At 42.1% G+C, this 27,767-nt stretch overlaps 1 protein-coding gene across 3 annotated transcripts in view; it reads left to right on the top strand.

Annotated features, from left to right (window-relative positions):
- Positions 1-3,090: 3,090 nt before the first annotated feature.
- DISC1 (DISC1 scaffold protein) overlaps positions 3,091-27,767 on the top strand; it is a 304,734-nt gene continuing 280,057 nt past the window's right edge. For 2 of the 3 annotated variants that reach the window (XM_058669349.1, XM_058669348.1), the window contains exon 1: positions 3,091-3,774. In XM_058669349.1, the coding sequence (XP_058525332.1) occupies positions 3,507-3,774 (268 nt within the window). In that variant the 5' untranslated portion in view covers positions 3,091-3,506. The remainder of the gene's footprint in view (positions 3,775-27,767) is intronic. The other variant, XM_058669347.1, reaches the window with a different exon arrangement.

The following is a 27,767-nucleotide window of genomic DNA, read 5'->3' on the forward strand; positions in this document are numbered from 1 at the left end:
GGGAAATCCGAGAGTCTATTGAACAGTACCATAAAATGATAATAATAAAAAGCAGTTAAAAAAAAGAAAGATATCTTACTAATCTTGTTCTAATGAACACTCCATCATCCAGGTTTTTTGATGTTATCATTACAGCAACCTAAAGAGAGGTTAAGAACAGATGTAGCAAGCTATACTCAAAGATTTATTTATTGGTAGAAGCGAGAAATTCTGTAGATCCAGAGGTAACCCCAAGAAAGCATCAAAAGAAGATAGCATCTACATATGTTTCAGCCATTGGTGTCAATAAAATGTTCATCACATCATCTACCTGACAGATAATCAACTTTTCCCTATGATTTTTTTTTTCTCCTCAACGAGGGCTGGTCTTAACAGCTGTTTTCCAGTGAATGTAATATAACAGAACTGCTGTGTGTTAGGAAATGCGATACAGCTTCCACCTGACTTTCTCTAGGAAGCTCACTTTTAGAATATAGCCACTATAATTTATGGAAGCACAAGCCACAAGGTGATTCACCATGTGGATTTTCCAACTGACTGTCCCATTTAAGGACCATTTCAAGCCTCTTTGTCTGATTTGCAATCTTTTGCACAAACCTCTTTTTTGACTTCTCTGAATGCTGTCATGACTGACTAATATTTTTTCCATTTATGTCATTCCTGTTGAAAGAAAGGGGGGACCCTCATCCCCCAGAAAACTAATGTATATTGCAACCATCTGGAACTTTTAAATGCATCAAGTTGATTTGGTCATGTGTATAAAGATTGCAGGTTAGACTCTCAGGAAGCCAAGCAGCAGACCCAACAACTGGATTCTAAAAATCCACTGCCCAAAACAAGGAATTGGTTTCATTAACTAAGAGACTGTGGTTAGCTGCTCACAACATTTCCCCCTCCTGTTCTCCTTTTCCCGTTTGTTTCATGCTGAGTAAAGTGGGGAATTAAACACCACTAACCAGAATATTCAGTAAGTAAACAGGAGGAAGAGCACAGTTCCACAGAATCTTACCTTGTTCCATGGGATCATTGCCTTGTCTCCTAGTGGAAACTAGGTTAGCAGAGTGTGTGGCAAAGGAGGCAGAGATTTTTTCTAGTGCATCACTAGGGCTAAGGTAGCTGTCTGATCTCCTGGGAATGGTGCCAAATTGGGGACTCCGTGTTCACCTTGATGCTGGCAGACAAGGCATTTGGCGGGGACTGTAACCAGAACAGCCTTGGTGAAAGTCTGTCCACCAAGATTCCACTCACGTCCTCTGTCCCTGTTGGCATGGAGACTTTATTCATTATCCCCCTGAGCAATGACAGGAGTAAAACGGGGAATAAACTGCTACCCACAGAACACTTCATCCTACTCAGATTTTTTTTTGCTATAGAACAGTACATAATTACATCTCAATACATAAGTTCTGTACAACTAGAAAGAAAATATCACAATATAATTATTCAGAAAAGTGTGGTACTTCCTTTGCAATGCGTGACAAAATGTTAACATAAAAATAAATAAACATTCAGAAACCAAAACAGAGACTACTATTACAAGGGGAGAAAAAAAAAATAAAAAGAAGAGTTGGATATGAATGTTCTGGGAATCGCCATCCCTACATCCTTCATGAACTTGATGGTGCATTAACCTCTCCAAATCCTCTGGGAAGGTAGAATTTTACTAGGTAGAGGCACTTACAGAGGCCTCCACTTTGACCCACCAAAATGACACTCTATAGCAGGGAATCAATGACAAAATTTCTCTAGTTGTTGGCTATCCCAATTATGTATTCAGGAACTGGGCAAGTAACCATAGGAAGGATACAGAATTACTGTGAGACAGACCTGTGCTAAAATACTGTTTATCACCTTACATGTGTAATTTTCTACCGTGGAACACAAGTGATGTTTTGAGTCTCTTAGACTTACAGAAGCAATGTTCAGTAATCCTTGAAAATTCAGATTACTTCCTGTTTATGAAAGCCACCACTCTAGTAAAATGGCATATATCCCTTTGAGGAAGGCCAGAAGACTACCAGTGTCAAGTTTTATAGTTTAGCAAGGATCTGCCTCAATGAGAACATTCTCCCTGTGATTCAGAGTTTTGGGACTGAAAACTGACTCAAGACTTTCTGATCTGGTAATCCAAGTTATGCTTCCTTTTGCTTGAACTAGAACTCCACTGCAAATGTAGGTCATGTAAGAACTCACATGAGCATCTGTTTCAGCTTTGTGATCATCGTCATCAACCCATCAACCACAAAGATATATTTCAGTTGCTGCTTTGCTGTCCATTGCAGTAACCACACCCACCCTGCCTTTGGTGGTGCGGTGTCATCACTTGGCCCCTGCTACTGTGGGATCAATGATCCCCATTATATGTAAAGATCCCAGTTCAATGCAGGCAGCATTTTCCACTGTGACTTCTTACCTATGGAGAAGAGTGCCCCATGAGGCTAGGCCACATATTCATTTCTCAAAGTTGTGAGACAGTATATATGCCCCCTGGGACTCCCAGGGTGGGTCAGGTCATCTTACATGATAAATCCACTCTGATATTCAAGATTCCCTCAGTCTTTGAATTCCTTCTCAGATCAATTTCATGATCTGTGCTTTTTAGTCAACCAACCAGTATCCCTGCTCAATGATCTTTATCAATAAATTCAGATGGGTCCCACAGTATGTAGTCCTGTCTCCACGACCCACAGTCACAACATGCATACTCCTCACATCCATTCTCAGCCACAAAATGTGGTTTTTGAAGCACATCTGTGTTATTTTCACCCTGAAGGTCTTCATCGCTCAACAAAGCCTTGACACTCCTCCCAGAGTTCACTTGATCCCTCCTGCTCCTGCAGTCTTTCTGACCCTTGTCAGTGTACTGCAAACTTCTGTGACACATTGCCCCCCCACCCCCAGTGCCAAGCTTCTAGCACTTGTCCTATCCTTTGTCAAGCTTGCTAGTTTTACAGGCATCTGTTTATTTTCCCAACTAGTGGTGAGCTACTTAATGACAAGAACCATGCTTTGTCCTTGCTTGCATTGTTTTGTAGCAGGTGCTACATGGAGGGATGCTCCAGTAGCTTTCTTGAATAAGCCAGGGAACCTGAACAGGCAAGTCTACAGCCTCGATGCTTGGAATGGACCTGGAGGCTTGCAACAAACCGCAGCCTGCCTGATGCTGTCAGACTATTCTGAAAACTGGAATTCTTATTTCTGAACAATTGTTCTCACCCTTATGAATCAGTGTCATCTGTCACCTTCTCCACTTGGCCTTCCTTCACTTGGTAAAGTCCCCTCAATCCCACCATCACATTCTGGTCATTTTCCAACTCTGGGCCTCTGGGAGAAACCTTGCTGTGTCTTTATCCTGAAGGCCTCAGTCTTTCCTGCCTGCATCCTACTTTGTTCTGTTTTTACCCAGAAGTCTGGATTAACAGCAGACTTGTCTAAGTCTTGAGGTCCGGGGTACCCGACTGCGAGAGCCTGCCGGCAGTGCCTGCCCTAGCCGCGGGACTGCTGGTATGTTTGTGTCCCCGTTTGTTTGTGACCCAGCTGCAGAGGAAACCACTGGCCAGGGCAACGAGAAGGAAGGAGCCTCCCTCTTCGCCCTCAGCCCCCTCCCCACTTCCCGTCCAGCGCGCGGCTCCCTCCCAGGCGGACGCCGTTTGACTACGGGCCAGGGGCTGGAGGCGGCCAAGGCAGAACCGGAGGAATTGGCGGCAGGGCGCATGTTGCGCCGGGGTCCCCAGGGCGCCCCGGCGGGCAGCGGCGGCGGGGACCACGGGGCAGGTAGGGAAGCTGCCATCACAGCCTGACTGGGACCCCAGAAAGTCTGGGCCGGAAGTGAGCGATCTGTCCCCTGTCCCCCAGGAAATCTTGTTAGTTGGGGCGCGGCTCAGTTCGCAGCTTGAGTTCAGCGCGCCTGTCCCGAAGCGCGGGGTGGGGTGGTAAACTGCTGCAGGGCGCGTGACGCACGGGCTGAAAGGAGAGGGTCCTGGACTGTCGGCTCTGTGCTGGGCCGGCCGGGTCCCACCGCAAAGCTGTGCCGCGATGCAGGCTGTCAGGATTCTGCAAAACAGCCCGTTGCGGACCCATGCCCACGGCGGGTCCAGGCGCTCGTGGAGGGCTGTCGGGGCGTGCTTTGAGTTGTGCTGTGTCCTGGGACACCCGGACTTCCCGCAGGCCAGGGGACGTCGGGCACTCCCTGAGACTAGGAGAGCGGAGGGTGACAGTGGGGTAGGAGGCTCCAGAAGCTGTTGTGCAATGAGTCAGTTTCACTACCGGTATGGGACTTGGCCCACGCCCTCAGCCCCGCCGGGCACCGCTCCATTTCCATTTCCCAGACTGTGATCCCGCTTGTTAATGCGCAGTGGCGACACTGAAGTCACTAAGCAGATGCTTGTTTTCCAACAATCCCGGGGTTTCCATCCATCTCGCTCTTAAATACATGTCAAGGCATTGGAGGCTTTCTGGGTTGAGATCTGGAGTCAGCCAGTGCCCGCTGTGTCCCAAGAGGTGTCCAACTAAGCCTTATTTTCATCAGATGTCACAGAGGACTCTGATGACCGGGCTTCCTCGTGTCCTTAGGTCTGTGATGCGTGAAAGCACTTTGCCAGGTGTCTTATCGATCATACGAAGGGAGCTGAGAAACACCAGGGCCAAGCCCTGCACCATAGCTTAGTGGTTAAATCCTCACCTTGCATCCGCGAGGATCCCATATGGGCACTGATTCGTGTCCCTGCTGCTCTGCTCCCTGCTTGTGGCCTGGTAACGTAGCAGAGGATGGCCCAAAGCCTTGGGACTCTATGCTCTCTCAGGAGACTGGGAAGAAGCTCCTGGCTCCAGGCTTTGGATCAGCTCAGCTCTGGTCATTGTGGCTATTTGGAGAGTTGGAGACAGACTGCTTGCTTCTAAACCTGAACTCATTGCAGATTGTTCATTCCTCCATTCTTTAAATTTGTTACTATTTAACTTTTCTATAGCTTTGTGGATTCAATTTATTTATGTTATAGAGAGAAATAAAAAGTGGATGTGCTTGCGTATTGGATCCCATCCTTGTAGCAAGATTTTGTGCCTTGTAGGCTTAAGGTGTAAAGATATGAGGCTGTCTGGGCTTGTCTGCTTCTTGTTACTTTAACCAAAACACACAAGTGTGGCTAAAATATCATGGAAAATAGTTTATTTGGGCTTACACTTTGAAGCTCACAGTCCCAGGCCAGGTGGTATCATTAGGTGCCTGAACAGGACAGTGGAGGGTGGAATGCGTGTACAGGGAAGATGCCATTGTGATCTGAAAGAAGGAGACAGAGAGAAAACTTTCCTGGTCAACCCACTCAGGAGAACTATTCTCACAGGACAAATCCCCTGGGGTCACTGGGGTCACTACCTAGATACCATCATCCTGTTGTTCCCACCCTTAATATTAATGTGAACTCATTTGTCAGGGAATAAGAATTTTGGAACAAAGACACAGAATTTGGACTTTTGCTGATATCCAAACTACTAGCCAATCTGAATTACTGGATTAAACCCTGTAGAAGACACATCTAGGGTTGGGGCCCCATGGGAGGCAAGATATTCAAATAAACAAAAAGAAATAGAGATACAAGGAGCATGACTTGTGTTTTTCCAGTGGTGTCTCTGGATATCTGAATGCCTGTGAAGGTTTTTAGGAGCTTACTAGTCTATGTGTACTGGAATGAGGCAACCCTCATATGAGGAAAATTATTGAATTTTAGAGTTAAAATTTTAATCTCTGAGAATTGCACTCCTAATTACAACACACATATTTTCTCTTTGCCTTTTGTACCTGTAGCTCTAAAATATTTCAAATAGTGGGACTCCTTGTATTGTTTTAGGGTAAAAGGAAGCAAAGGAGCCTTCTTCATAATTTTCTTGCCAAGGCTCACACCAGACCCGTTAGAACACAGGTAATGGTGCATCCTGCATACTGTGCAGTATAAAATGGATGATTGTAGTATAAGCTCTGCAGAGGAGACTGAAGAAATTGGAAATTTCTTTCATCTCTATTTTATAAAAATCCATTGAAGCTATTTTCTGATAACGATGAAAAAAATCCAGCAAAACCTTGAAAAAACAAGTGATGAGATTTCATTGCAAATCTCAGAGAAGGTGAAATCTAGATGAGTACTTTAACATCTCAATATATCAGAACCTTGGTAGAGCACCTGAGGTGGAACTGGGGTGGAGATGTTGGTATCATGATCACCTCACAGGCCTGGGTCCCAGTATATTGCTGAAGAAACCTCATGTTCATCTGTGATGCTCCCACAGGGAACTTGACCCTTCTCAGAGGAAAGTGGAGGTCAGATGTTTGTGCAGCACCGCCATCAGTATTTCACTTGTTTCCTGAACGAAGTTTATTACTGGCTTTTGTTTTTCTAAAAGCAACATGCGTTCATTACAGGAAGCAAAGAAATTTCCATGCAAAAATTATTCATTTAAAATCTCTATAATCTCAGCAGAGCAGACAAATAACTTGGAGTGTCTGTTCTTTTGTTTGTGTATATTCATTTTTATTTTATTTGAAAGGCGAAAGAGAGATACACTCCTCCAACGTGCACAACTGCAGGCAATGGACCAGGCTGAAAACAGGAGTCCGCAGCTGAACCTCTGACTCTCACAGAGGGCGCTGAGTAGTTGACCCATTGTCTGCTGCCTCCCAGTGTTCCCATGAGTGGGAAGGTGAAATCAGAAACAGAGCCTTAATTCAAACTCTGGCACTCTGGTGCAGGATTTGGGCATTCCAAGCAGGCTTAACTTCTTATGCCAAATGTCCACTCAGCTCTCCACTGCTGTTCTGTTATGGGGTGCAGCCAGTGATAGCCAGCACCCATTGACAGTGGGCAAATGAAATTTGGCTGTGTTCTCTACCCTCTGTCCTGAAGGTGAGTCCTAACGGCAATGGAATGTTAATTCCATCCTCAATCACTTCCCCCACATCCTAAATTAGCCAGGATATTGAAGTCCAATTAGTCTAGATGTTTTAGCTACAAGCCCAGGTCCTTTCCTGCCATCCCAACGAGCACTAATCAACTCCTTAGCCCACAACACTTAGGTATTCGCTCCTGCCCACCTGTGACTCACCTATCAACTGAGAGGGGATGGTATTGTGTTGTGTGTAACCACTCCCCTCACAAGCCCCTTTAAAAGGCCCATGAAGCAGAGGCTCTCACTCTCTTTCTGGCCAGGTGCTTCTGTTACTCTGGCACTTCAACTCTTGGCTGACCCAGGACAGGTAATCCCCTGAGCATGGTCCCTGTGTGCTGCTTAGATGGGACAACGGTTATAATAATGTTGGTACTGGTTTGTGTACTATCAGGAGTTCCAGGAGAGGTGAGGCCAAGCATAGTAGAATGTGGGCAGAAAAGCCAGGGAAAGGTGAATGTCTGCAGCTTTGTAAGTGTGTCCAGGTTCTTTGTAAGTGTGTCCCGGTTATTCGTTGCATGTCTCTTAGGATAACTAATATTGCTGGGGAAGCTGGGACATAGGTCTTCAGCTTAATGGATGGACTTAAGGATGATGACCATTTGTTTTGGGATTATGATTGGTTGGATTATGATTGGTTGGGTTGTCATATGGACTTGTGATTTGCTATTGTGTTCTATTATCACCAAGCTTGGTTAATAAAGACTCCTTAATTAGCCTTAGACATGTCTGGTATGATCTTGCTCGTACCCTGCAACAGTTCTGCTTATCAGTTTGTATCTATTTCAAAATGGAATGCCAACTGCTATTGTTTAAGTGACAAAAATAGCGCTTGCTCTTTGCCCAAACATGAACACATTAGAAAAAAAAAAAGACAATTTGTTATGCTTATTCAAACTCTTTTTTTAAAAGTTGTGATTTTGATTGCAGAACAATTAGTGATTAAATTATTGATTTTTTACTTTTGTTATAGCTTTGGTTAAAAGTTGATTCAAGGCCTTAGGAAGTTCAGTGCTGTTTTTTAAATAATATGATACATAGACTAGCATAGAAATGAAAAGTTCGAGTATAAAAAGAGGGACTATTTTAAATTAGAGTATGTTAGGGCAGAAGTAGAATTATCCTTTTAATATTGATTCAGTTATATGCTCTGTTCTTGAGCAACCCTGGTAGAGCCCATTGCTGCAGTGATGGCTACCATAGGGTTGAAGAAGATCCCCTGTGGACATAGCTGGGGCAGCCCCATTTAGCAATGAGAGGCGTCTGCTGATTGTTCCGAACTTTAATGACTTGGTGGTTAAAAAAATGCCTTAGAGAATGACTTCTGTGTAAAATCATGCCATTTAAAAAAAAATCACATAGACTTACATCACTCCAGTTCTATTTTATCTTTCAAAATCAGTATCACAGCTGCTCTTTTGAGCACAGACTTTGCAATCAACTTCCTTTTTTTTTTTTTTTCCACGCCAAGCAGAAGCAGGGACAGAACTGTGGCTGACCACTGAATGAGACATGTGTATTTGGTTTAGGAAGGTCGTTAGAGGCTGAGGCCCACATCCTGTGCTCAGCTGCTTGGGTATCCATGAGTTCTGTATCTGCTTCCTTTCCTTGCTATCCTTCTCTTTGGTCACTTACCTTTGCCCTAGCTGAGAAATGGATGGTAGATATAGTGGAGCTCACTCCGTCACTAGGAACATTGGTCCCTGAATGTGAGAAGCAGATCCATAGAACACATGGCTAGAAAGAACTTCAAAAGATCAATTGGTTAAGCTTCTTGTGTTCTGGCAAGTGTCTCGATTTACCAAGCCTAACTGTTGAGAACTATCCTTGGGGACCCATCTGAAACTAATTGAAATGATGACCTTTCCTAAAGCCTCAACTTTAGTTTAATTTTCCAGGCACAGCACTGTACACTCATCTCTTTAAAAAAAATTTATTTATTTTTATTGGAAAGATTTATTTTTTACCGTAAATGCAGATTTACAGAAAAGGAGAGACAGAAAGGAAAGATCTTCTGTCCTCTGGTTCAATCCGCAAGTGACCACGGTGACCACATGGCTGGAGCTCAGCTGATCTGAAATCAGAAGCCAGAAGCCTCTTTCGGGTGTCTCATGGCAGTGCAGGGTCCCTAGGCTTTGGGCTATTTTTCACTACTTTCCCACGCCACAAGCAGGAAACTAGGTGGGAAGTAGAGTAGCTGGGACATGAACCAGTGCCTATATGGGATCCTGGTGCTTGCTAGGTGGAAATTTAGCCATTGAGCTATTGCACTGGGCACCCAGTACACGTATCTTGAGAAAAGGTGGATAAATTCTACCTGTTGGGCCCAATGCAGTAGCCTAGCAGCTAAAGTTCTTGCCTTACATGCGCCGAGATCTGATATGGTCATCAGTTCTAATTCCTGTTGCTCCACTTTCCATCCAGCTCCCTGCTTGTGGCCTGGGAAGACAGTCCAGGACGGCCCAAAGCCTTGGGACCCTGCATCAGTGTGGGAGACCCAGAAGAGGCTCCCATCTCCTGGCTTTGGATTGGCGCAGCTCTGGCCATTGCGGTCACTTGGGGAGTGAATCAACAGATAGAAGATCTTTCCTCTCTGTCTCTCCTCCTCTCTGTATATCTGACTTTGCAATAAAAATAAATAAATTTAAAAATTTGACATGTTCAGCTATAATATTTGCCTGTCATAATAGGAGTTTCATCATTTGTGATAAATTATGTATCACAGAGTATTCAAAATGTTAGTGACAGCAAACGTTGTAGAATTTGATTTCCCTATTTTATTGTGAGAAAAACAATGGACAGCAATAGAGAGAATTTTTTTTATTTTTAGAATTTTTCCTGTTGTGTTTCATTACATAGTCCTGTATGATTCGTTCATGCTTTAAGATATATTCAATAATTGATTCAAATCATTGTTTTTTTTTTTAAGATGTATTCATTTTATTACAAAGTCAGATATACAGAGAGGAGGAGAGACAGAGAGGAAGATCCTCCGTCCGATGACTCACTCCCCAAGTGAGCCGCAACGGGCCGGTGCGTGCCGATCCGAAGCCGGGAACCTGGAACCTCCCCCGGGTCTCCCACGCGGGTGCAGTGTCCCAATGCATTGGGCCGTCCTCAACTGCCTTCCCAGGCCACAAGCAGGGAGCTGGATGGGAAGTGGAGCTGCCGGGATCAGAACCGGCGCCCATATGGAACCCCGGGGCCTTCAAGGTGAGGACTTTAGCCGCCAGGCCACGCCGCCGGGCCCTCATTGTTCATTTTTTAACCACCATGGATCTTAAAATCTGGAGTTAAAACTTTGATTTCAGTCGTATTAAATGTCACTTGACCTCTAAGAATTCATTTATTTATTCACTCATTCATTTAGTTAATACCTATTGAATGCCTACTTGACTCTTAATTGTAATTAGTGTGGAATCAGTTTTTAACTTCAAATAAATTTGCTAAACATGATGGTTGTTCATGAATGGAACAGGCCACCTTGCAAGTAGTGAGCTTTTTCAACTGTGTGGTCAGCTCTGGGTGACTCTGGGTTGAATGTAGTGGGAGATCTGTAATGAAGCTGTGCAGGATGATGTGTGGGAAGTCCTTTAAGACCCAGGAATCTTGTTCTGGAGAGCTGGATTGTCCAGGATTTAACTACCATGTATATTTCCTATCCTCTGCTCATTTGGTCTGGTGTTCCTCTCTTCTTTGTGCCAGGTGTTCCGTTTCAAGAGGCCTAGGCAGCTCCTTACAGTCAGGTACCCACATGCACTAGGTACTTTTACTTCCCAAGATTACATAAGTGAATCATTTACATGACTGTGTTTACACAGTTCAACACATCTACCAGGAACAGAAACTTGTATTTCACAGGTGCCCCTGCCAGGAGACTAGAGATGAGATAACTGAAGTTTAATGAATTAATTGTGTTTTAGATATAAAATTTGAATTGTAGGTTCATTTTGTGATATGTACAACAACCTAACTCTTTAATACTGTCCTTCTGTAGATTTGTGAGTGGATTGACTAATAGATGTGGCATAATTACTAAACTTTATTTTTAGTCTAGGGCCATGTATGTGTTTTTGTAATTGAAAACATACCTCATGTTACCCTAAATCTGGCAGGAAAAGACTTGTTTAACAGTAGTCAGGTATCAAGAAGTAAATGAAGAGATAAATTGGAGTTCTCATATCTATACACTGAAAAGTTAGAATGATTAAATCTGTGTTGTGACCACAGATTGTTTGATAAAAATTTGAATGTTTTAATACATGATTGCTGTTTCTGTGGTGTTTTGAATTGTAGCTATGGGTCCAGGCAAAGTGAAATATATCTGTCCTTGGAGATCAACAGTTTCACTCAGTTTAGACAGTAGATTTGTGGATTTTGAATCACTTCAATTGTTTATCATTCCTTTTGTTCTTCCCCCTTTTTTGGCTATGGAATTCTCTCTCAGAGACATTAATTTATCAGTTTACTTCCTCTATTGTATTAGTTTGCCTATTAGAAATATTTATTTGGCACCTATTGTTACATGGCATTGTGTTGTGTACTGCAGGGTGGCTATTCCAAGGTAGAGTAGGCTGTTTTCAAAGACCAAAGGTGGTCTTTAGAGATCTAAGGAAGCCAGATGTTCCCTACAAGAGTTAAGGCAAGCCTTAGGTACTCACAGCGGCTTCTAGGATGCCTCTTTAGAAGATATCTCAAGGCTTCCTTTTGTCTTCTGAGCCCTGACACTTGATTGTATTAGCATGTGATCGCTTTCAGGCAGGCCTACTGCCCCGTTGCCAGCATGACCTTCCCAAAGTATGTACCTGATCCGACTTTTATCCCTTCTGTGTAGATGGCTTTTAAAAAAATCGTCGTTGACCCCTCAATAAATTATTAGCATCCCTTTCTAGGCCTTCTGTAAACTGGACCCTGAAAATCTAAAACTGATCTTCTGGGCCTTTCATTACACACATATTCCCACCCACTGAGCATACTGTGGCATGTGTTCTCGCTCTCAGTCCTACTCATCAGGATGTTATCACTTGTTTATGATCTCACCAAAAAATATTCCCAGCCTTTAATGGTTCCCTCTTCCCTTGTGTTACACTTAAGTGTAGATGTACCCTGTTTTTCCCACTCCAAGCTGAACTTCAGCACAAAGTGTCTGTCAGGTTTATTTCTTTACCTCTCATCTGTATAGTATGTTCATTAATGTTGCTTATCAATTCAACTCTTAGCTAAGTAATCCAGTGTTTAGACTAATTAAACATATCATTTTTATGTCTTTGGGAACCAATCAAAATTTTGATAAGTCCAGGTCAGTCTGAATTTTGATTGAAATACATAAACAGCATCCCAGATTCTTTCCTAACTACTGAAAAAAAAAATTTACGCCTAACCACACACACTACTTATAAGACACATGGAGTGTGTGTAATGTAGTGAAGAGATAATCTTATTGTGGTGCAAAAATTGTTGAAATCCATACTTATAAGTGGTCTCCAAAAGAGTTCATAGAAAAAGTACATTGTTAAAAATTGTATGTATGAATTTCAAGATGTTTCCTTTAAAAAGATTTATCTTCTAATTTAATATTAGAAATAATCTCATATGTAATTTTGTCTGTGCTCTTGAGAAGCCTGAGGTTTCTGGATGTCATTTTATCAGGATGGTTGGACACTTTGATGTGTCAAATATCATTGAAGTATCTAGCACTTACTAAATATCCAATAAATATTTTATAGGATGGACAGAAGGGATCCCTTAGTTTATGATTTATCGGTTACAGTGTGTATTTCTTGTCTTAATCATTTTGAAGGCAATTTACTCATGTATTGATTTCTCATTGTATTTGGCACCTGACATTCTTCATTTAGCAGGAGCAAAATGGTTCTTCAGTTGTGGAGCACCAAGTTACTTTGCTGGATGAGGTGCTTCATTTTCTTACTTTCATTGTTATTTTCTTCTCAGGTGGCTCTGGAAGGCCAGTCCCACTTTGCCTGGGCCAGGGGAGGCTTGCAGCTGTCTGGGTACACTCAGTGTTATCATCCCCAACCCAGCCACTTCGTTGGCTTTGGAAACAGAAGGAGGAGCTCTGAAATACACAGCTTTTCTGAGTCTTTGTTCAGTTGACTTAAATCAGTTCTGGCCATTGTGGTCATTTGGAGAGTGAACCAACAGAAGGAAGATCTGTTTCTCTCTCTCTCTCTCTCTCTCTCTCTCTCTCTCTCTGTTCCTGCCTTTATCTCTGTAAAATTTGCCTTTCAAAATAAAAATAATTAAATTTTTGGCCCCGGTGTGATAGTGTAGTGGTTAAAGTCCTTGCCTTGCACGCACCAGGATCCCATATGGACGCTGGTTCTAATCCCGGCAACTCTGCTTCCCATCGTGCTCCCTGATTATGGCCTGGGACAGCAGTTGAGGACGGCCCAAATCCTTGGGATCCTGCACCCATGTAGGAGACCCGGAGGAGCTCCTGCCTCCTGGTTTCGGATTGGCTCAGCTCCAGCCATTGTGGTCACTTGGGGAGTGAACCAGCGGAAAGAAGATCGTCCTCTCTGTCTCTCCTCCTCTCTCTCTATATATTTGACTTTGCGATAAAAATAAATAAGTCATACAAAAAATAATAAAAATAACTAAATCTTAAAATACAACTACACCCCCACTTGTGCGATCTCCTGGTCCCCTTGCAAATACACACCCTAGATCCCCAGTATGTGCCGCCAGGTGGACCCAGCGCCATTGGCACTTCGGCTGCCCAAACAGCAACATGACCTGGGTGGGGGAAGTCCCTGGCCCAGCATGGTTGCCAGAGGCTGGCTGAGGCAGCCACCTGAGCCAGTTGGGAGAGAGAAAAAGGACTATCCAAACTATGAGGTTGTCATCCCAATATAGGAGTGGATCATTAAAAACTTCCTGGAGAAAACTCACTCTTTTGGCTAGGTCTTTGCAGTAGATGGTAATGAATTTCTGGAGGACATAACTTTTTAAATTTATACTATTTCATTTGTGTCAGAAACACAGAAGGAAGTAATGCTTATTGAATTGCATTGGTTTAAAAGAGCATGTGCAATATAGACACTGATATGCAGGGATATATTCCAAAGACAAATTTCATTTGAGTAATCATCAAAGTTCTATACAGTGATGGATATGAGATGATCAATGATGACTGGCTGAGTAGTGAGAAGACAAGGACATTGGACTGTGGTTCAGACCATGGGTGAGTTCTCTAATGACTTGAAATCTTATTATGCCTCCTTGTTAAAACAGTTATAATATTAGCCTTTAATTTCATAGATCTGAGTGTTGAGGATTTGACATGAGCATTTGTGTTTGAACTCATCACAACCCATAACATTTATGCATGAAGAATTGCTTTTATTATAAACTTGCTTGTACTATCTCCATCACCAGTTCCACGTAAAATTTCAGCTTGTCTTATAGCCTTCACAGCATTCTGTGGCTGTCTTCTGGGTCCACAGTGCTTTGTCACAACCACAACAGCATTTTTGCAGCAAAACAGATGCTGCCACAAAGAGAGAGAAAAAAAAGAATAAATTGCTTCACATTTGTGCACATGAGATGTTGCCAATATATGAGTTCACTTAGGTCAGATTATTGCCAAGTAAAATGAGAGAAAGCTGTGGTTCTCAGAATGTTTTGGATTTTGGAGTTAGACAATGGTATTATGAACTTGTACTTAGCAGTCACTTTTTCTTCTCTTTCATCTTCTTCTGTTTTCTGTTTTTGAACACTGTGGAACCTTATGAATCCTTTAAAACCCCAGTAACATTTGTACTGTCTCTGCTGTTTTCTTGAGCTAGACTGTGAATTTGCTGCCTTAGAATGCCAATCCAGCAAGCGCTGTGCTGCCTATGGGGTGATGGCGAGCAGTGCATTCTTGGTGCTGGGAAGAGGCCTGGCTCTTCTACAAAGCAGCATCATAGTATGCTCCAGCCGAGGTATCTCCCACACTCAGTCTCCTCCCTCCCTCAGTGCTCACAAGGTCTCTCTGTTTTGTTATATTGTTTTAAAATTTTTGCCTAAATGTTTGAGAGGCAGAGAGAGTTTCCATTTATTGGTTCACTTTCTCAGTGTTCTTAAGGGCTCAGTGTCTTTTGGGCCACACCAAAGAATACAGCTGGAAGTACAATGCAGATCTCTCATTGGTGGCAGTCCTGTCCACTTGTGCCACCACTTCCCAGTGACCTGCATTATCAGGAAGCTGGAGTCAGGCACCAGAGCAGGGAAGTGGATTAAGATATTATTATTATAGATGTTTGGGTTCCAACTGCCCTCTTTACTGCTGGGCCAAATGCCTATTCCATCCTTGACTATTTATCTTTGTTACACCTGTGTGTTCCCACTAATACTATCGTTTATGAAGGACCAATTTGTGCAGACAAATCACACTGGATTTTATTCCCTTGATGGTGCATCTTAGGTGAATCCTTTGAAAGCATCATGTTTTTGCAGCCTGAGTCCAAATGGTTCTTTGCCTTGTGATCTGCTCATGCTTAAGAGACCGTGCTGGTCCTGAAGGGAAATGATTGCAATTGTCAAGTTATCCCTTTAGGTGCTTTGGTGCCTGGGATGCTGACTCAGGGTTTGAGCATCTCTACTGCTGGTGGTGAAGAAAAGGCTTAATTGGGATGATGTATGCCAAATATATAAGGTTGCTTAATAACATAGTGCATATATATGGGTTGGCTATGTTGATAGTCAGTTCTAGACCAAATAAACCTTGATTTTTCTTTTATTTTTAATTTTGCCTTTATAAAATATTCACATGTGTGAAATATAAGTTCTGGAAAATTTCTCATTAGGATACTGTTTGGGATGTGGTGCCATGAATACCCTTGATACTCTGATTCTCCTCTCTTATAGAACATACTGCACTCTTGCTGATTTAATTCTGTACCCAAAGAGGGCATTCTAACCTTAAAAAGAAATTGAGCTCAGTAGAGTGCCTGCCATTGCTTTTCTGTCTAAACACAGAATTTTCCTTCTCCAGCTTCTCTCATGTTTTGACTCCAGGGTAGAAAAAGTCACATTTCTGGTCTATTTAGTGAAAGCATTATAAAATATGCCTGCTCGGGAGGGGACCCCAGAGTGGAGCAGGGGGAAAGGAGGAGGGTTGTATCCCAACCCTGAAGACTCCCAGAGCCTCACCAAGGACTATCAGTGCGAACACCGAGGACTACATCCCTACTGCCAAGGAGACCACAGGGGAAATGGAGTGCCTTCGGAGACCAAGAACTCTGAGGTCACCCACCCCCATTTGGATCTACAATGTGGGATGGAAGAAGCCCAATTCCTGCCTTGCAGGATCCAGGGTCATCGGAACGACAACCAGGATCCCTGAGCGGTTCGCAGAAACAGAAGAACAGTAAACTTCCTTCGGGACTAGGGAGAGGAGCTTTCTCTGGCCCTTGCCTGCTTCCAACTTTGGGTCCCCACCCTCTTTCATAAGGACCATCAGGATTGCTTCAGAAACCCCTCAAGACAAACAAACAAGAATAGACAGACAGAGAACAACTAGGAAAGCTTAGAAACAGATAGGAAACAGTCAGCCGGGATGCACTTATAACTCACTGGGTGGGACACAGATCAGTTACTCCTCTCTGGGGTATGGAAGATTTCTCTGCACACCCCTCCTAAACATGCTCACCTAAACTGTTGACATATATCCTGTTAAAGTTATAGAGTTAGACTACCCAAAAAACAACCAGGTTCAGCAAAATCATGCTTCAATGCTATAAAATGCTAAATACTAACATTGAAATAGACAAGAGACAGCTGAATAGCAATCTATAGCCATTTTAAGGTATATAGAACATGGTTGAATATAAACCAAAATTGAAATGTCTATGAGGAAGTCACAGGTTGTGGTTGAGAACCTGCATTTCCCTAGTAACATATTGGTTAATCAATACCATGTCAATTAATGCCATAATGTTGTAAATGGTTGTAAATATTATGTTGGGGTTTTTACTTGATTGGGATGATACTCTGCTGCCTCTACCTTCAGACCAGAGATGGTCTCACCAAGAGTCCATTGAACTTACCAGGACAATAAGATGCTGGACTTTATGCTTGGTCAAAACCTCCAATGAAAGAATGTCAACTGAATTTGAACTATGGAAATGCAACAAGGTGGAGCAATCCACCGTGGGGGTGGGGAGGGTTTTGGGAGGGGCGGGGGGAATCCCAGTGCATAAAAAAATGGTTCACATAATGCAATGAAATTAATTTAAAAAAACATTGAAAATACATATATTAAAAAAAAATAAAATATGCCTGCTCTAAGTGCACATAAGAGGACTCAGCTAATTGCCCTGCTGAATATTGCCAGCTCCCTGTAAATCTTTGTTGCTTTCGAGTGGTGTTCCCTGAGTGGCAATGTGAAGTTGGGGACAGGGCACACTAGTTGCTTCCTACTATGGGTGTTACTTTGTTATTGCTTACCCTTCAGTGTAGAGATAATGCCAGCTTGTTCCCTGGGACCAGGAACTAGAAGGCAAATTCAAAAGAACTTTTGTTTCACCACTAAAGAAAAAAAAAATAAACACACACAGACACACACAGACACAGGAAATCCCAGCTTCACATATTCCTGTTCAGTCTTATTGTCCCTTCAGATCTGTCTGTGATGCAATAGCTAGTACAAAAATAAATACATGAAAGAATGTCATTCACAGTGGCTCAGCGGCCGAGCACAAACACTGTGGACACATGTGGCCAGAAGTTTCCTCCTGACTCTAGTGCTAAATTTTCCCTAGCAGTCAAAAGTGGCCAGTGAAATGAAGAGAATACTAACCAAAACAGTGCCTGCTGTTTGCCCAGTAGATCAAGATCCATATGTTCTCTCTGTCTCATTGTGGGAACTTGATATTATTGTTTTTGAGGAACTATGTTTATATTTCTAATCTCTGTTGGCTTCTTTATCACCTTCTGTGTATCTCAGCAGTAACAAGCCATTTAATGCTCTGTATGCAAGCAGGCCAACAACGATGTTACTTTGTTGGACTGTTGGGTGAATTATATAGGATAATATATTATTAGAAAATTATAGCATATTAAAGGTGTGTTGTGGCTTGTGCTAATGTGAGTGGTGCCACACACAATTTCACTGACTAAGGGGTCCATGTGATGGGGAAGGTGTGCCTCGTTCTTTTTTAAAAGGTTTATTTTTATTGGAAAGGCAGAGTTACAGAGGCAGAAGGCAAGGAGAGACAGAGAGAGAGAGAGATCTTCCATCCATTGGTTCACTTCCTAAATGGTTACAACAGCTGAGTAGGGCTGGTCCAAAGTCAGGAGCTAGAATCTTCTTACATGTTATGTGGGTTCAGGGCCCAAAAACTTGGGCCATTCTCCACGGCCTTCCCAGCCAATAATTGGGAAGTTGGAGTGTAACAGCCAGGACTCAAACCAGTGTCTATATGGATTGCTGACACTAAAGACAGAAAATTGGCTTGCTATGACACTATGTGTGCTCTGTGTTCTAATTCCTCAGCTCAGAGGACCCACTCTTATAGTTTACCCTCTCTGAGGGACATATTTTTGTAGCTTATCAGTCCAAGAGAGGTATTTTTTAAAAGTTGGCACTGTAATACCGTAGGTGTTAGCAGCGACTTTGGTAGTATAACAAAGCTGTTGTTATTAGTGAAGCAGACAAGAATCTTCTAGAGGGATTACATGGGATGATTTATCTGTCTCCAGTTTGATCATAGATGAAAGAGTACTCAAGAAAATATTATCAAATAAAATGCAATAACACATAAAAAAGATCATTCACCCTGACCAAGAAGAATATATCCTAGGGATGCAATTGTAATTCAAAACAGGCAAATCAATTAAGGTTATATAACACATCAACAAAATGAGTGATAAAAATTGTATCATAATCTTACTAGATTTAGAGAAAGGATTTGGTAAAATCCAACATCTGTTAATGATAAAAAGTCTTGAACAAATTATGTCTGGAAAGAAAATAACACCATAAAAGACTGTGTATGACAAACCTACAGGCAACATCACACATAAAGGGGAAAAGTTAGAAGTCTTTCCACTAAGATCTGAGAGCAGATAAGAATGTTGATTCTTGCTACTTCTATTCAATATGGAACTATAAGTTTTAACCAGATTTATGGGACAATATAAAGAAATTAAAATGCCCCAAGTTCCAGTTCTCTCACACTCACCAGTGGGAAGAGTGATCCAACAGGGGACCCCCTCGGGCCCCACTAATGAGCTTGCCTTCCACCATCCTCCCTGTCTTGTGTGTGCTGGTGGGTGCTGTGGCCCAGTCTGGTATGGTCCATCTCACCTCAGTATTTGCCAGCAGGTTCTGTAGCCTGGCCCGGCACAGTCTACCACTAGTTTTCGCTTAAGCTGGTGAGTGTGGCAGCCTAGCCCAGTGCAGCCAGCCCCCAATCCCAGACCTAATGTGAACTGGCTGGTGTTGCAGCCCGGCCCAGCCTGTCCTGCACCCCATCCGGATTCTCAGATCTGCCAGTGGGTGTTATGGACTGGCCCAGCCTGGCCTGCCCCCAGACCTCACCCGCATGCTTGCTGGTGGGTATTCTAACCTGGTCTCTGCTGCTCCCTACCTTTGTTCTTGTGCTCACCTGCAGGGACTGTATCCTGACAGAGGAGATCCCCAAGCTCCTCTATCAGCTCTCCTTTCAGCGGCAGATCATGTGTTCACTGTGGGTTCTTGGCACAGACTAGCTCAGTCCACCTCCTGTTGTGTGGCAGAAACAGAGGTCTTGCCCTAATTGCCCATACCCATTCCAGTTCTTATTGTCTGGTGCTACAGCCCAGCCACACATGGTCCCTGCCCAAACACAGTTCTCGTGTGGTTCAGTGGGAGCCAATACCTGACGCAACCCATCATACATCGACCTTGGTTCTCATGAATGGTAGTGGATGCTGAAATCAAGCTGTCTGGCACACCTTCAGACCCTGTCCGCATCCATGCTGAAGGATGCTGCAGCCCAGCTGAAATCCCTGGCTGTAATCCTGTTCTTGTGCTCTCTAGTGGAAATCATAACCTAGCTGGGGTGTCCTCTTAGCTCCCCAACCAGGCTTGTTCCCAGCCTCTGATGTTGTGAGTGCCCTCCACAAACCCAGGCCTGGTTCAAGTTCCCCAAGCCCTTTCCACCAGCATACCAGGCAGTATACTGTGTGTAGAAGGGCCCGGTGCCACCCCATGGGCGCAGAAAAGGCCACAAGAAAGTGTTAATTGCCAAAGGAAGCTTGAACAGTGCAAAAGCTATAGATACCACAGTAATAGATTTCAAACCATGCTACCAGGCTATTTTAACAAAAATATAATGATCCTAATGTGAAAATTGACACTTAGATCAATGAAGGATAATAGAAATCCTACAAGGGAATCTATTATCTCCATCCAACTCATCTTTCGTAAAGATACTAAGAACACACCCTAGAGCAGGGAGAGCCACTTCAAAAGTGGTTTTTGGAAAACATACACACACACACACACACACACACACACACGGGACATTGGAAATAACCCTCCTTCTTTACACACTATTATAAAGTCAACTCAAATTGGAGCAAGGACCTAAGTTTAAGACCTGAAATTATGAAAAGGGTAGGGGAAACTACATGATATTGATGTAGACAATAATAGAATATAATTTTTGTGTAACACTCCAAAGTATAGACAAAAGTAGATAAATTGGATCATAGCAAACTAGGACACTATTTGTACAAAGGCAAATCAATAAATACTTTTGACCCACTCTGGAGAAACATTTGTAAACTCTGTACCTGATTAATACCTTGATTAATATCTGATTAAGTAGCCAGAATATATGGATCTCAGGGAATTCATTGAATTCAAAACACATAATCCAGTTAAGGAATTACAAAAAATCTGTTTTTTTTTTTCAAAAGAAGAAATGCAAGTAATCAGCTAATGCATGAAAAATTAAAAAAGCTCAGTATGATTAGTTGTCTGGAAAATGCAAATAAAAACCACAGCGAGTCATCTCACTAAATAGTAAATGCTCTCATGGGTATGGAGAAAAGGAAACTTCTCAAACAGTGTTGACTGGAATGAAAATGAGTGCATTCATCATGAAGATCTCTGAATATTCCTTGGAAAACCACAAATAGATCTACCGAAGGATCCAGCCATAAAAATCTAATCATAGGATCTACTGAAGGATCCAATCATAAAAATGAATGAGTTCCTGACATTTGTGACAAAATGGATGGGATTGGAGAGCATTATGCTAAATGAAGTAAGCCAGACACAACAGAACAAATCACATTTTACTCTCATATGTGGTGTACATGTATGTGTGCATGCAATATTATTTGGTACAGATATTTTTAATGTTGCCCTTATAGAATTAAACCACTTATGTAATAACATGTGCTTTTTGCTTTATAATATTTTTCATGAACTTCTATTATGAGATGTTAATATATCCAACCTCGCTTTAAAATATCAGTACATAGGTAATACCACAGGTGATGCAAATTTGGCAAAATGTTAGGAATAACTAAACCTGTGTGCATTAGATGAACTCTTCTTTACAACTTTCTGCATCACTCGATATATTTTAAATAAAAATAAAAATGTTAGCAAATAGAAATAATTAAAAATCTATGTTAATGATTTAGAAAATGTATATAAGCATGTACCTGTGACATGGGTGACATAAAAGGGAGTGAATGAATATAAGTAGAGTTTTAGTATGTTTAGTAAGCAGTGTATTTAGCAGTTTAAAATAGTTAGCTGTTTTGCAAGACAGTATATGTGAATCCCATGGTAGCCCCAAAGAAAATATCTGTAAAATATATACAAAAGGAAGTGAGAATGGAATAAAAAATTCAACTAAGCAACAAGGGAAGTGTTAATGAAAAGAATGTGGTGAGGAAACTATTATATACAAAAGACAAACAGGAAATGACAGTTTGAGTCTTTCCCTGAAATACTTATTTTAAATGAAAATGGATGAAGCTTCCTAATAAAAGGTATAGATTGGTGGAATTTTAAATAAGCATGATACACATTGAGTTGGCAGACAAGGCCAAGGTATGTGATTTTGTAAACCTTAGTTTCCTTCTATTTACATTTGGAGCAATTTTAGACCATGAGGTAGATATATCATATCTATTTCTGATTCTCTATATTGATACAGATATACACATAGACGCTTCCTTAAGCCATCAGAATAACCAGTGGAGAGCGACAATTTTCTTTCTTTCTTTCTTTTATAAAGATTTACTTATTTTTGCTGGTAAGACGGATATACAGAGAGGAGAGACAGGGAGGAAGATCTTCCATGTGCTGGTTCACTCCCCAAGTGGCCGCAATGGCTGGAGCTGAGCCAATCCGAAGCCAGGAGCCAGGAGCTCTTCTGGATCTCCTAAGCGGGTGCAGGATCCCAAAGCTCTGTGCCGTCCTCAACTGCCTTCCCAGGCCACAAGCAGGGAGCTGGATGGGAAGCAGGGATGTCGGGATTAGAACCGTTGCCCATATGGGATTCCGGCGCATGCAAGGCAAGGACTTTAACCACTATGCTATGGCGCCGGGCCCAAGCAGCAATTTTCTTATTCTCACTTCTCAAATGAGCAATTTGTGATCTAGAGACAACTAAGTATGTTCCTAAAATTACGCAACTCATAAATGGAAGAGCTTGGATTTGAACCTACTCCATTATTAATTGACATTTTTAGATTTCCAAATACTTATTTTTCAGTCCATTAACTTCATCTTGCCATTGATCTCAATTCAAGGATTTCATTACCCCTCCACCCCATGTTAAATGGTAAGCAGAGTAATGGCTTCCAATGATGCCAACATCCCAGTCCCTGGAAAAAGGGTCTTCGCAATGATGATTAAGTTAGGAATCTTAAGATGGAGGAGACTATGTTAGATTATCTAGATAGACCCAGTTTAACTAAGGGTGCTTACAGGGAACAGAGGGAGACAGGAGTCAAAATTAGAGAGGGACATAAAGGTGCTTGTTTTGAAGATGGAGGAAGGGGGCAAGGCCAGAAACTTCAGACAGCTTCTAGAAGTTGGAAAGCATAAGCCTAAGAATCAGTCTCCGGTGGAAAGCAGATCTGCTGATATTTTCCTTTACCCCAATGGGCCTCCAGTCAGTCTTCTGACATCCAGAGCTATATAGGCGGTGAGCTTATGGTAGGAGCAGGAAACAAATGTAAGAGTTTTCTGTTTTTCTTACCCTCTTGTTGATTTCTGAACCAGTTATCTAAAATTTCTTCATTTTTCTAATATCTCTCCCTCTGTCTGCCACCATTCCTGTGATATGCTGTAACTCACTTCCACTTAATACTGTGTATAATAATTACCTTTCTGCTGTTCTGAGTGGTGTCTGGAAAGGAAGTGAATGGTTCATGTGTGGACTTGGTAGGGCAAGGTGCAACAGATCTTCTATTGCCATTAGTCTGAATTAATTAAAGGCCCCTTCAATGTGAGTCAAAATATTCGTTAGTTTTTCAGGCTGACATGTAATCGCCCACTCAGGCTGAATTGATTGCTACTCAGAACCCCTAAACTTTTCACATCATTTTAAAGACAACACGAGTTGTTCTTGTTTCCTGCAGAATGGTTTCTGTCTCATAGCACACAGGTTTTGTTTCAAAAAGAAAAAAAAAACTGAGTTAATCTCTCCAGGGAAGGATTTAAAAAGCAAGTTAATAAAGAGAGACAGATGGAATTCCGAGAGAAAGATGGCAAATTCTCAAGTTAATCTGATTAATGGACCATGGGAACTTTTTACTGGTGCATAAATAAAATACGACAATCAGTGTCGGCTAAGAAACCTTCAGCAAATAGTTAATTTCATTGTTTCGTTATCATGCAGAAGCTGAGAGAATCATGGCGACACACAGGGCCAGCGTCCACCCACCCTCTCTGCCCACTCCCATGCTACATTTACGTTGGAGGGCATAGGATTTCCCAACCCCTTCAGTCTATGACACAGCCGTGCCTTTGCCTGGAAGGGTAAAATGGACTATTCTTGGCGGAGCCCTGACCTCTTGGTGTGGAGAATCTGGAGAAGAGGATTCAGGGTTATCTTCTCGGAAGTAGGATGCAGATGTTGCTGAGAATTCTCACAGAGTGGTACTTTCAGTTTATGTTTAAAATGATTGTGCCCAAACCCTGTGGGCCTCCTGGAATTTGGGTTTAAATACCTGCACATCCTCAGACAAGCAGCTGAGTTACAGTACCCTGGAAGCAACTAAGTCAGCTTGCTAGGCTGCTAGCATTTTGCTCAGCCTAGCAATCAAAGGGTAGTCTGCATTCTGAGAGTTCTTACAGAGCAACTTAGATCTGGTGCCCCCCGGTGGGATGATTGCCATTAACATTAAGGTGCCTGGGAGGACCAGGACAGACTCAGTCTTTTTGGTATAGGTACGGCTGAGTCAGTTTCAAAGTTGCCCAAGTATAAGGGAGTGATTTTTGATTTGTGTACTCGAGCTTTACAGTCCTTGTGATTCATTTGAAGTTGAGCTCTTTCGGATTTGCAGATTCAGTGCCTATGTACTTCCTACCTTCAGTGGCGCTTCCTCATTCCTCACATTCCGGGAACTCATTCTGCTTACGTGATACCCTGTAATATTACCACACACCGACAGAGTGAGGGCCATTTGAAATTTCCTTGATGTGCCTAATCTTTAAGATCAAATTGCTTTCTACTTTTCCTTCTTACTTGCTTTTACTACTTCTTTAAAACTATTTTTTGACATTGTCCATAAATTTTCTCACCAACTTTTTACTCGCTTCTTTCTTCTTGTCTGTTTCCGTGGGCTTCATAGAAGCCCTATTAAGTTGCCCTTATTCTATTGTCTTGCCATGGTGGCTTATTTTTCTCACAAGTGGTTGCTTAAGCATTCATGTAGAATTGTATCCAGTGTACCCTTGTATATTACTGGTTTATAGCTTTTAAAGTTGTACGTTTTCCTTTTGTGAAGCCAGAACACTTGTCATTCTTTAGTCTTTGGTAATTCCATGAGCTCTCAAAGCCTAGTAAGTGTTGACGTATTTCTGTGTTCTTGTCTGTGAGTTCTTGCAGTACTGGATCATGACTTACCTGACCCAGTTTTGGGACATGGGCTCATTGGAAGTCATTAGGTATTTTCTTTCTTTTTGCCTCTGTTGGGCTTCAGTTTCTCCCCAATTATGTTACAACTATCCTTTTCAGTCTGAAGATCATTTTCTGTAACAGATGAAAGCTGAAAATTTGATCTGTGTAACGCTGCCTTTTCTTCTGTCTTACCTGTTACTAGTTCACCCTAGATAGTGAGACTGTTCCTACGGAGTTGAATTTTTTGCCCTTGCCTGCTGGCTTTTTTGTTTTAAGTCTGCTGTCTTTAGTGTATTTAAAGAAGGTGGAAGCTATTCTGGCCTTTGTGCCTTGCAACATTTTTCCTATAGCTGCATGACTACTTGGACCCTAATTCCCCAATTATTTTTTGTATGATTTATTTATTTTTTATCGCAAAGTCAGATATATATATATGTATATGTGTGTGTGTGTGTGTGTGTGTGTGTATATATATATATATATATATATATATATATATATATATATATATATATAGGAGGAGAGACAGAGAGAAATTTCTTCCATCCGATGATTCACTCCCCAAGTGACCGCAATGGCTGGTGCTGTGCTGATCTGAAGCCAGGAGCCAGGAGCTCTTCTGGGTCTCCCACGTGGGTGCAGGGTCCCAAGGCTTTGGGCTGTCCTGCACTGCTTTCCCTGGCCACAAGCAGGGAGCTGGATGGGAAAGTGGAGCTGCAGGGATTAGAACTAGTGCCCATATGGAATCCCGGTGCATGCAAGGCTAGGACTTTAGCCACTGGGCTACTGCGCCAGGCCCTTGGACCCTAATTCTTTACTTCTCTTTATCTTGTACATGTCTTTTGAAAATTTCTAAAAAAAAGAAAAAGAAAAAGAAAATTTCTATCTTGCAGACGGCTTTCCTTGAAATCTCAGTACTTCTGAATGACTGATCCAATTTGTTTGTCCTGGGATTGTTGTACTAGTTGATAACTTGGGAACCTTGAAAAAAAAATGTATGCTGGTCCTTGGTTTTCTGACTTTGGGATTTTGGCTTGCAGAGTGGAGAAATGTCCAGAAACCTACATTACATTTTCACATCTCCAAGGTGATTTTGATGCATGTGACCCCAAGACCACACTTTCCACTTATCTGAATTCTTTCCTTTCTTACACCGTATAAGACAATGGGTTGATTGTGGCCTCCACTGGGCACAGGTGGACCCTCTGGGGCTTACCTCAGGGTAGGTGCAGTGGTCTTGGCTGGGACTCACCTTTAGTTCTCTTTTGTTCTTGTCCACTTAAGAAAGACAATAGTATATTACTGAGGGTAATATCACTTTAAGCATGAATGTGAATCTGTTCTAACTATTAACAATGAATAGCTGGTAAGTTCTACTGCTGGTAACTCAGTTTGGCATGCATCCCAAATCATCACTGATGTGCTGTCCCTGGGAGGTAAGACAGCGCGACTGATCAACATCCACCTCTCAGCTATTGCTAAGTCTAGCTTGATCTGATCACTTTTCCAGAGTTTTTTTTTCTTCCACATCATCCACTAAGTCCACGTGGCTGTCAGATTAAGTCTGCTGTCATTCACTGGGGGAAGATCTTTTATTAAAAGCCTCTACTAGAAACCAACAGACCAACTTGGAAACCTTTTGTATAAGGAACCTTGTATAGCTTGTGAAATAAGTTTGGACACCACTTAGAGCTCTTAGTAATGTGTATATTCTGAAAGGTAGTGATCTATTATAGATAGTCTTGAGCACTTATGCTTCTGGGCATCACATTTAAGTATGAGCAAATGTGAAGACATTCCAGATGGTCCTCAGGAGTTGAGCCTCATGATCTGAGAGATACGTGTTTATCCCAGACTCTCACACACAAAAAGGCAGGTACTGTTTGCTGCAGGATAAGATTGAGGCTAAAATGAGGGAATCTCAACCTAACTTGAACTGTGGTTATGCAACAAGGTGGAGGAATCCACCATGGTGGGAGGGTGTGAGGAGGGGGTAAGGGAGAATTCCCAGTATCTATGAAACTGTGTCACACAATACAATGTAGCTAATGAATTAAAAAAAATGTGAAAAAAAGATTGAGGCTAAGAAGGAGAAAAAATTTCCTAACTTTTCAGCTGAAAACTATATCATAAGGCATTATATACCTATTTCTTAATGAGTGGTAGCAATTCTTTCCTCACTAGACTTTAATGAAGATTCCATGATGGAAATGTATTGAGAATTTAGAATAGGCTTGGCACTTAGAAAGTGCTCAGAAATGTTTGATGAGCAAATAGGCATTTGATTATGTCAAATTCTTCAAGCTGGGTTTTGATACTTGCTTCCAAATCACTTGCATTGCATTTTTCCTCCTAGATTGTATCTGTTGCATGTATCATAAAGTCTTACAATTTTGAGAGGAATGAGATAGTAGGAGCAGAATGATGGTGCAGTAAAAAGAGCTGTTACTGTGATATTTGATCCATGAAATACTTGGTTAAGACTGCCACTCCTAGCACTGCTAAAACCTCATTTCTATGGCACTTTACAATGTGTTCTATCATGTCCAATCTCAAACATAAAAATAAAATGAAGTACAGAGAGACAACTGATTTTCTGTACATTCCGTTACTAGACTAAATGTGTTCCAAGTATGCACCACTGGTCTTGCCACTTTCTAAACAACTTTCTGTGGTGCATTTGAACACTTGTTGGGTACATAGAGTACTGAGCCCTGCGCTAGCATCATAGGAGGATGTAAGAAATTCAAG

This window comes from Ochotona princeps, chromosome 10, assembly GCF_030435755.1.
Source record: "Ochotona princeps isolate mOchPri1 chromosome 10, mOchPri1.hap1, whole genome shotgun sequence".
Classification (NCBI taxonomy): domain Eukaryota; kingdom Metazoa; phylum Chordata; class Mammalia; order Lagomorpha; family Ochotonidae; genus Ochotona; species Ochotona princeps.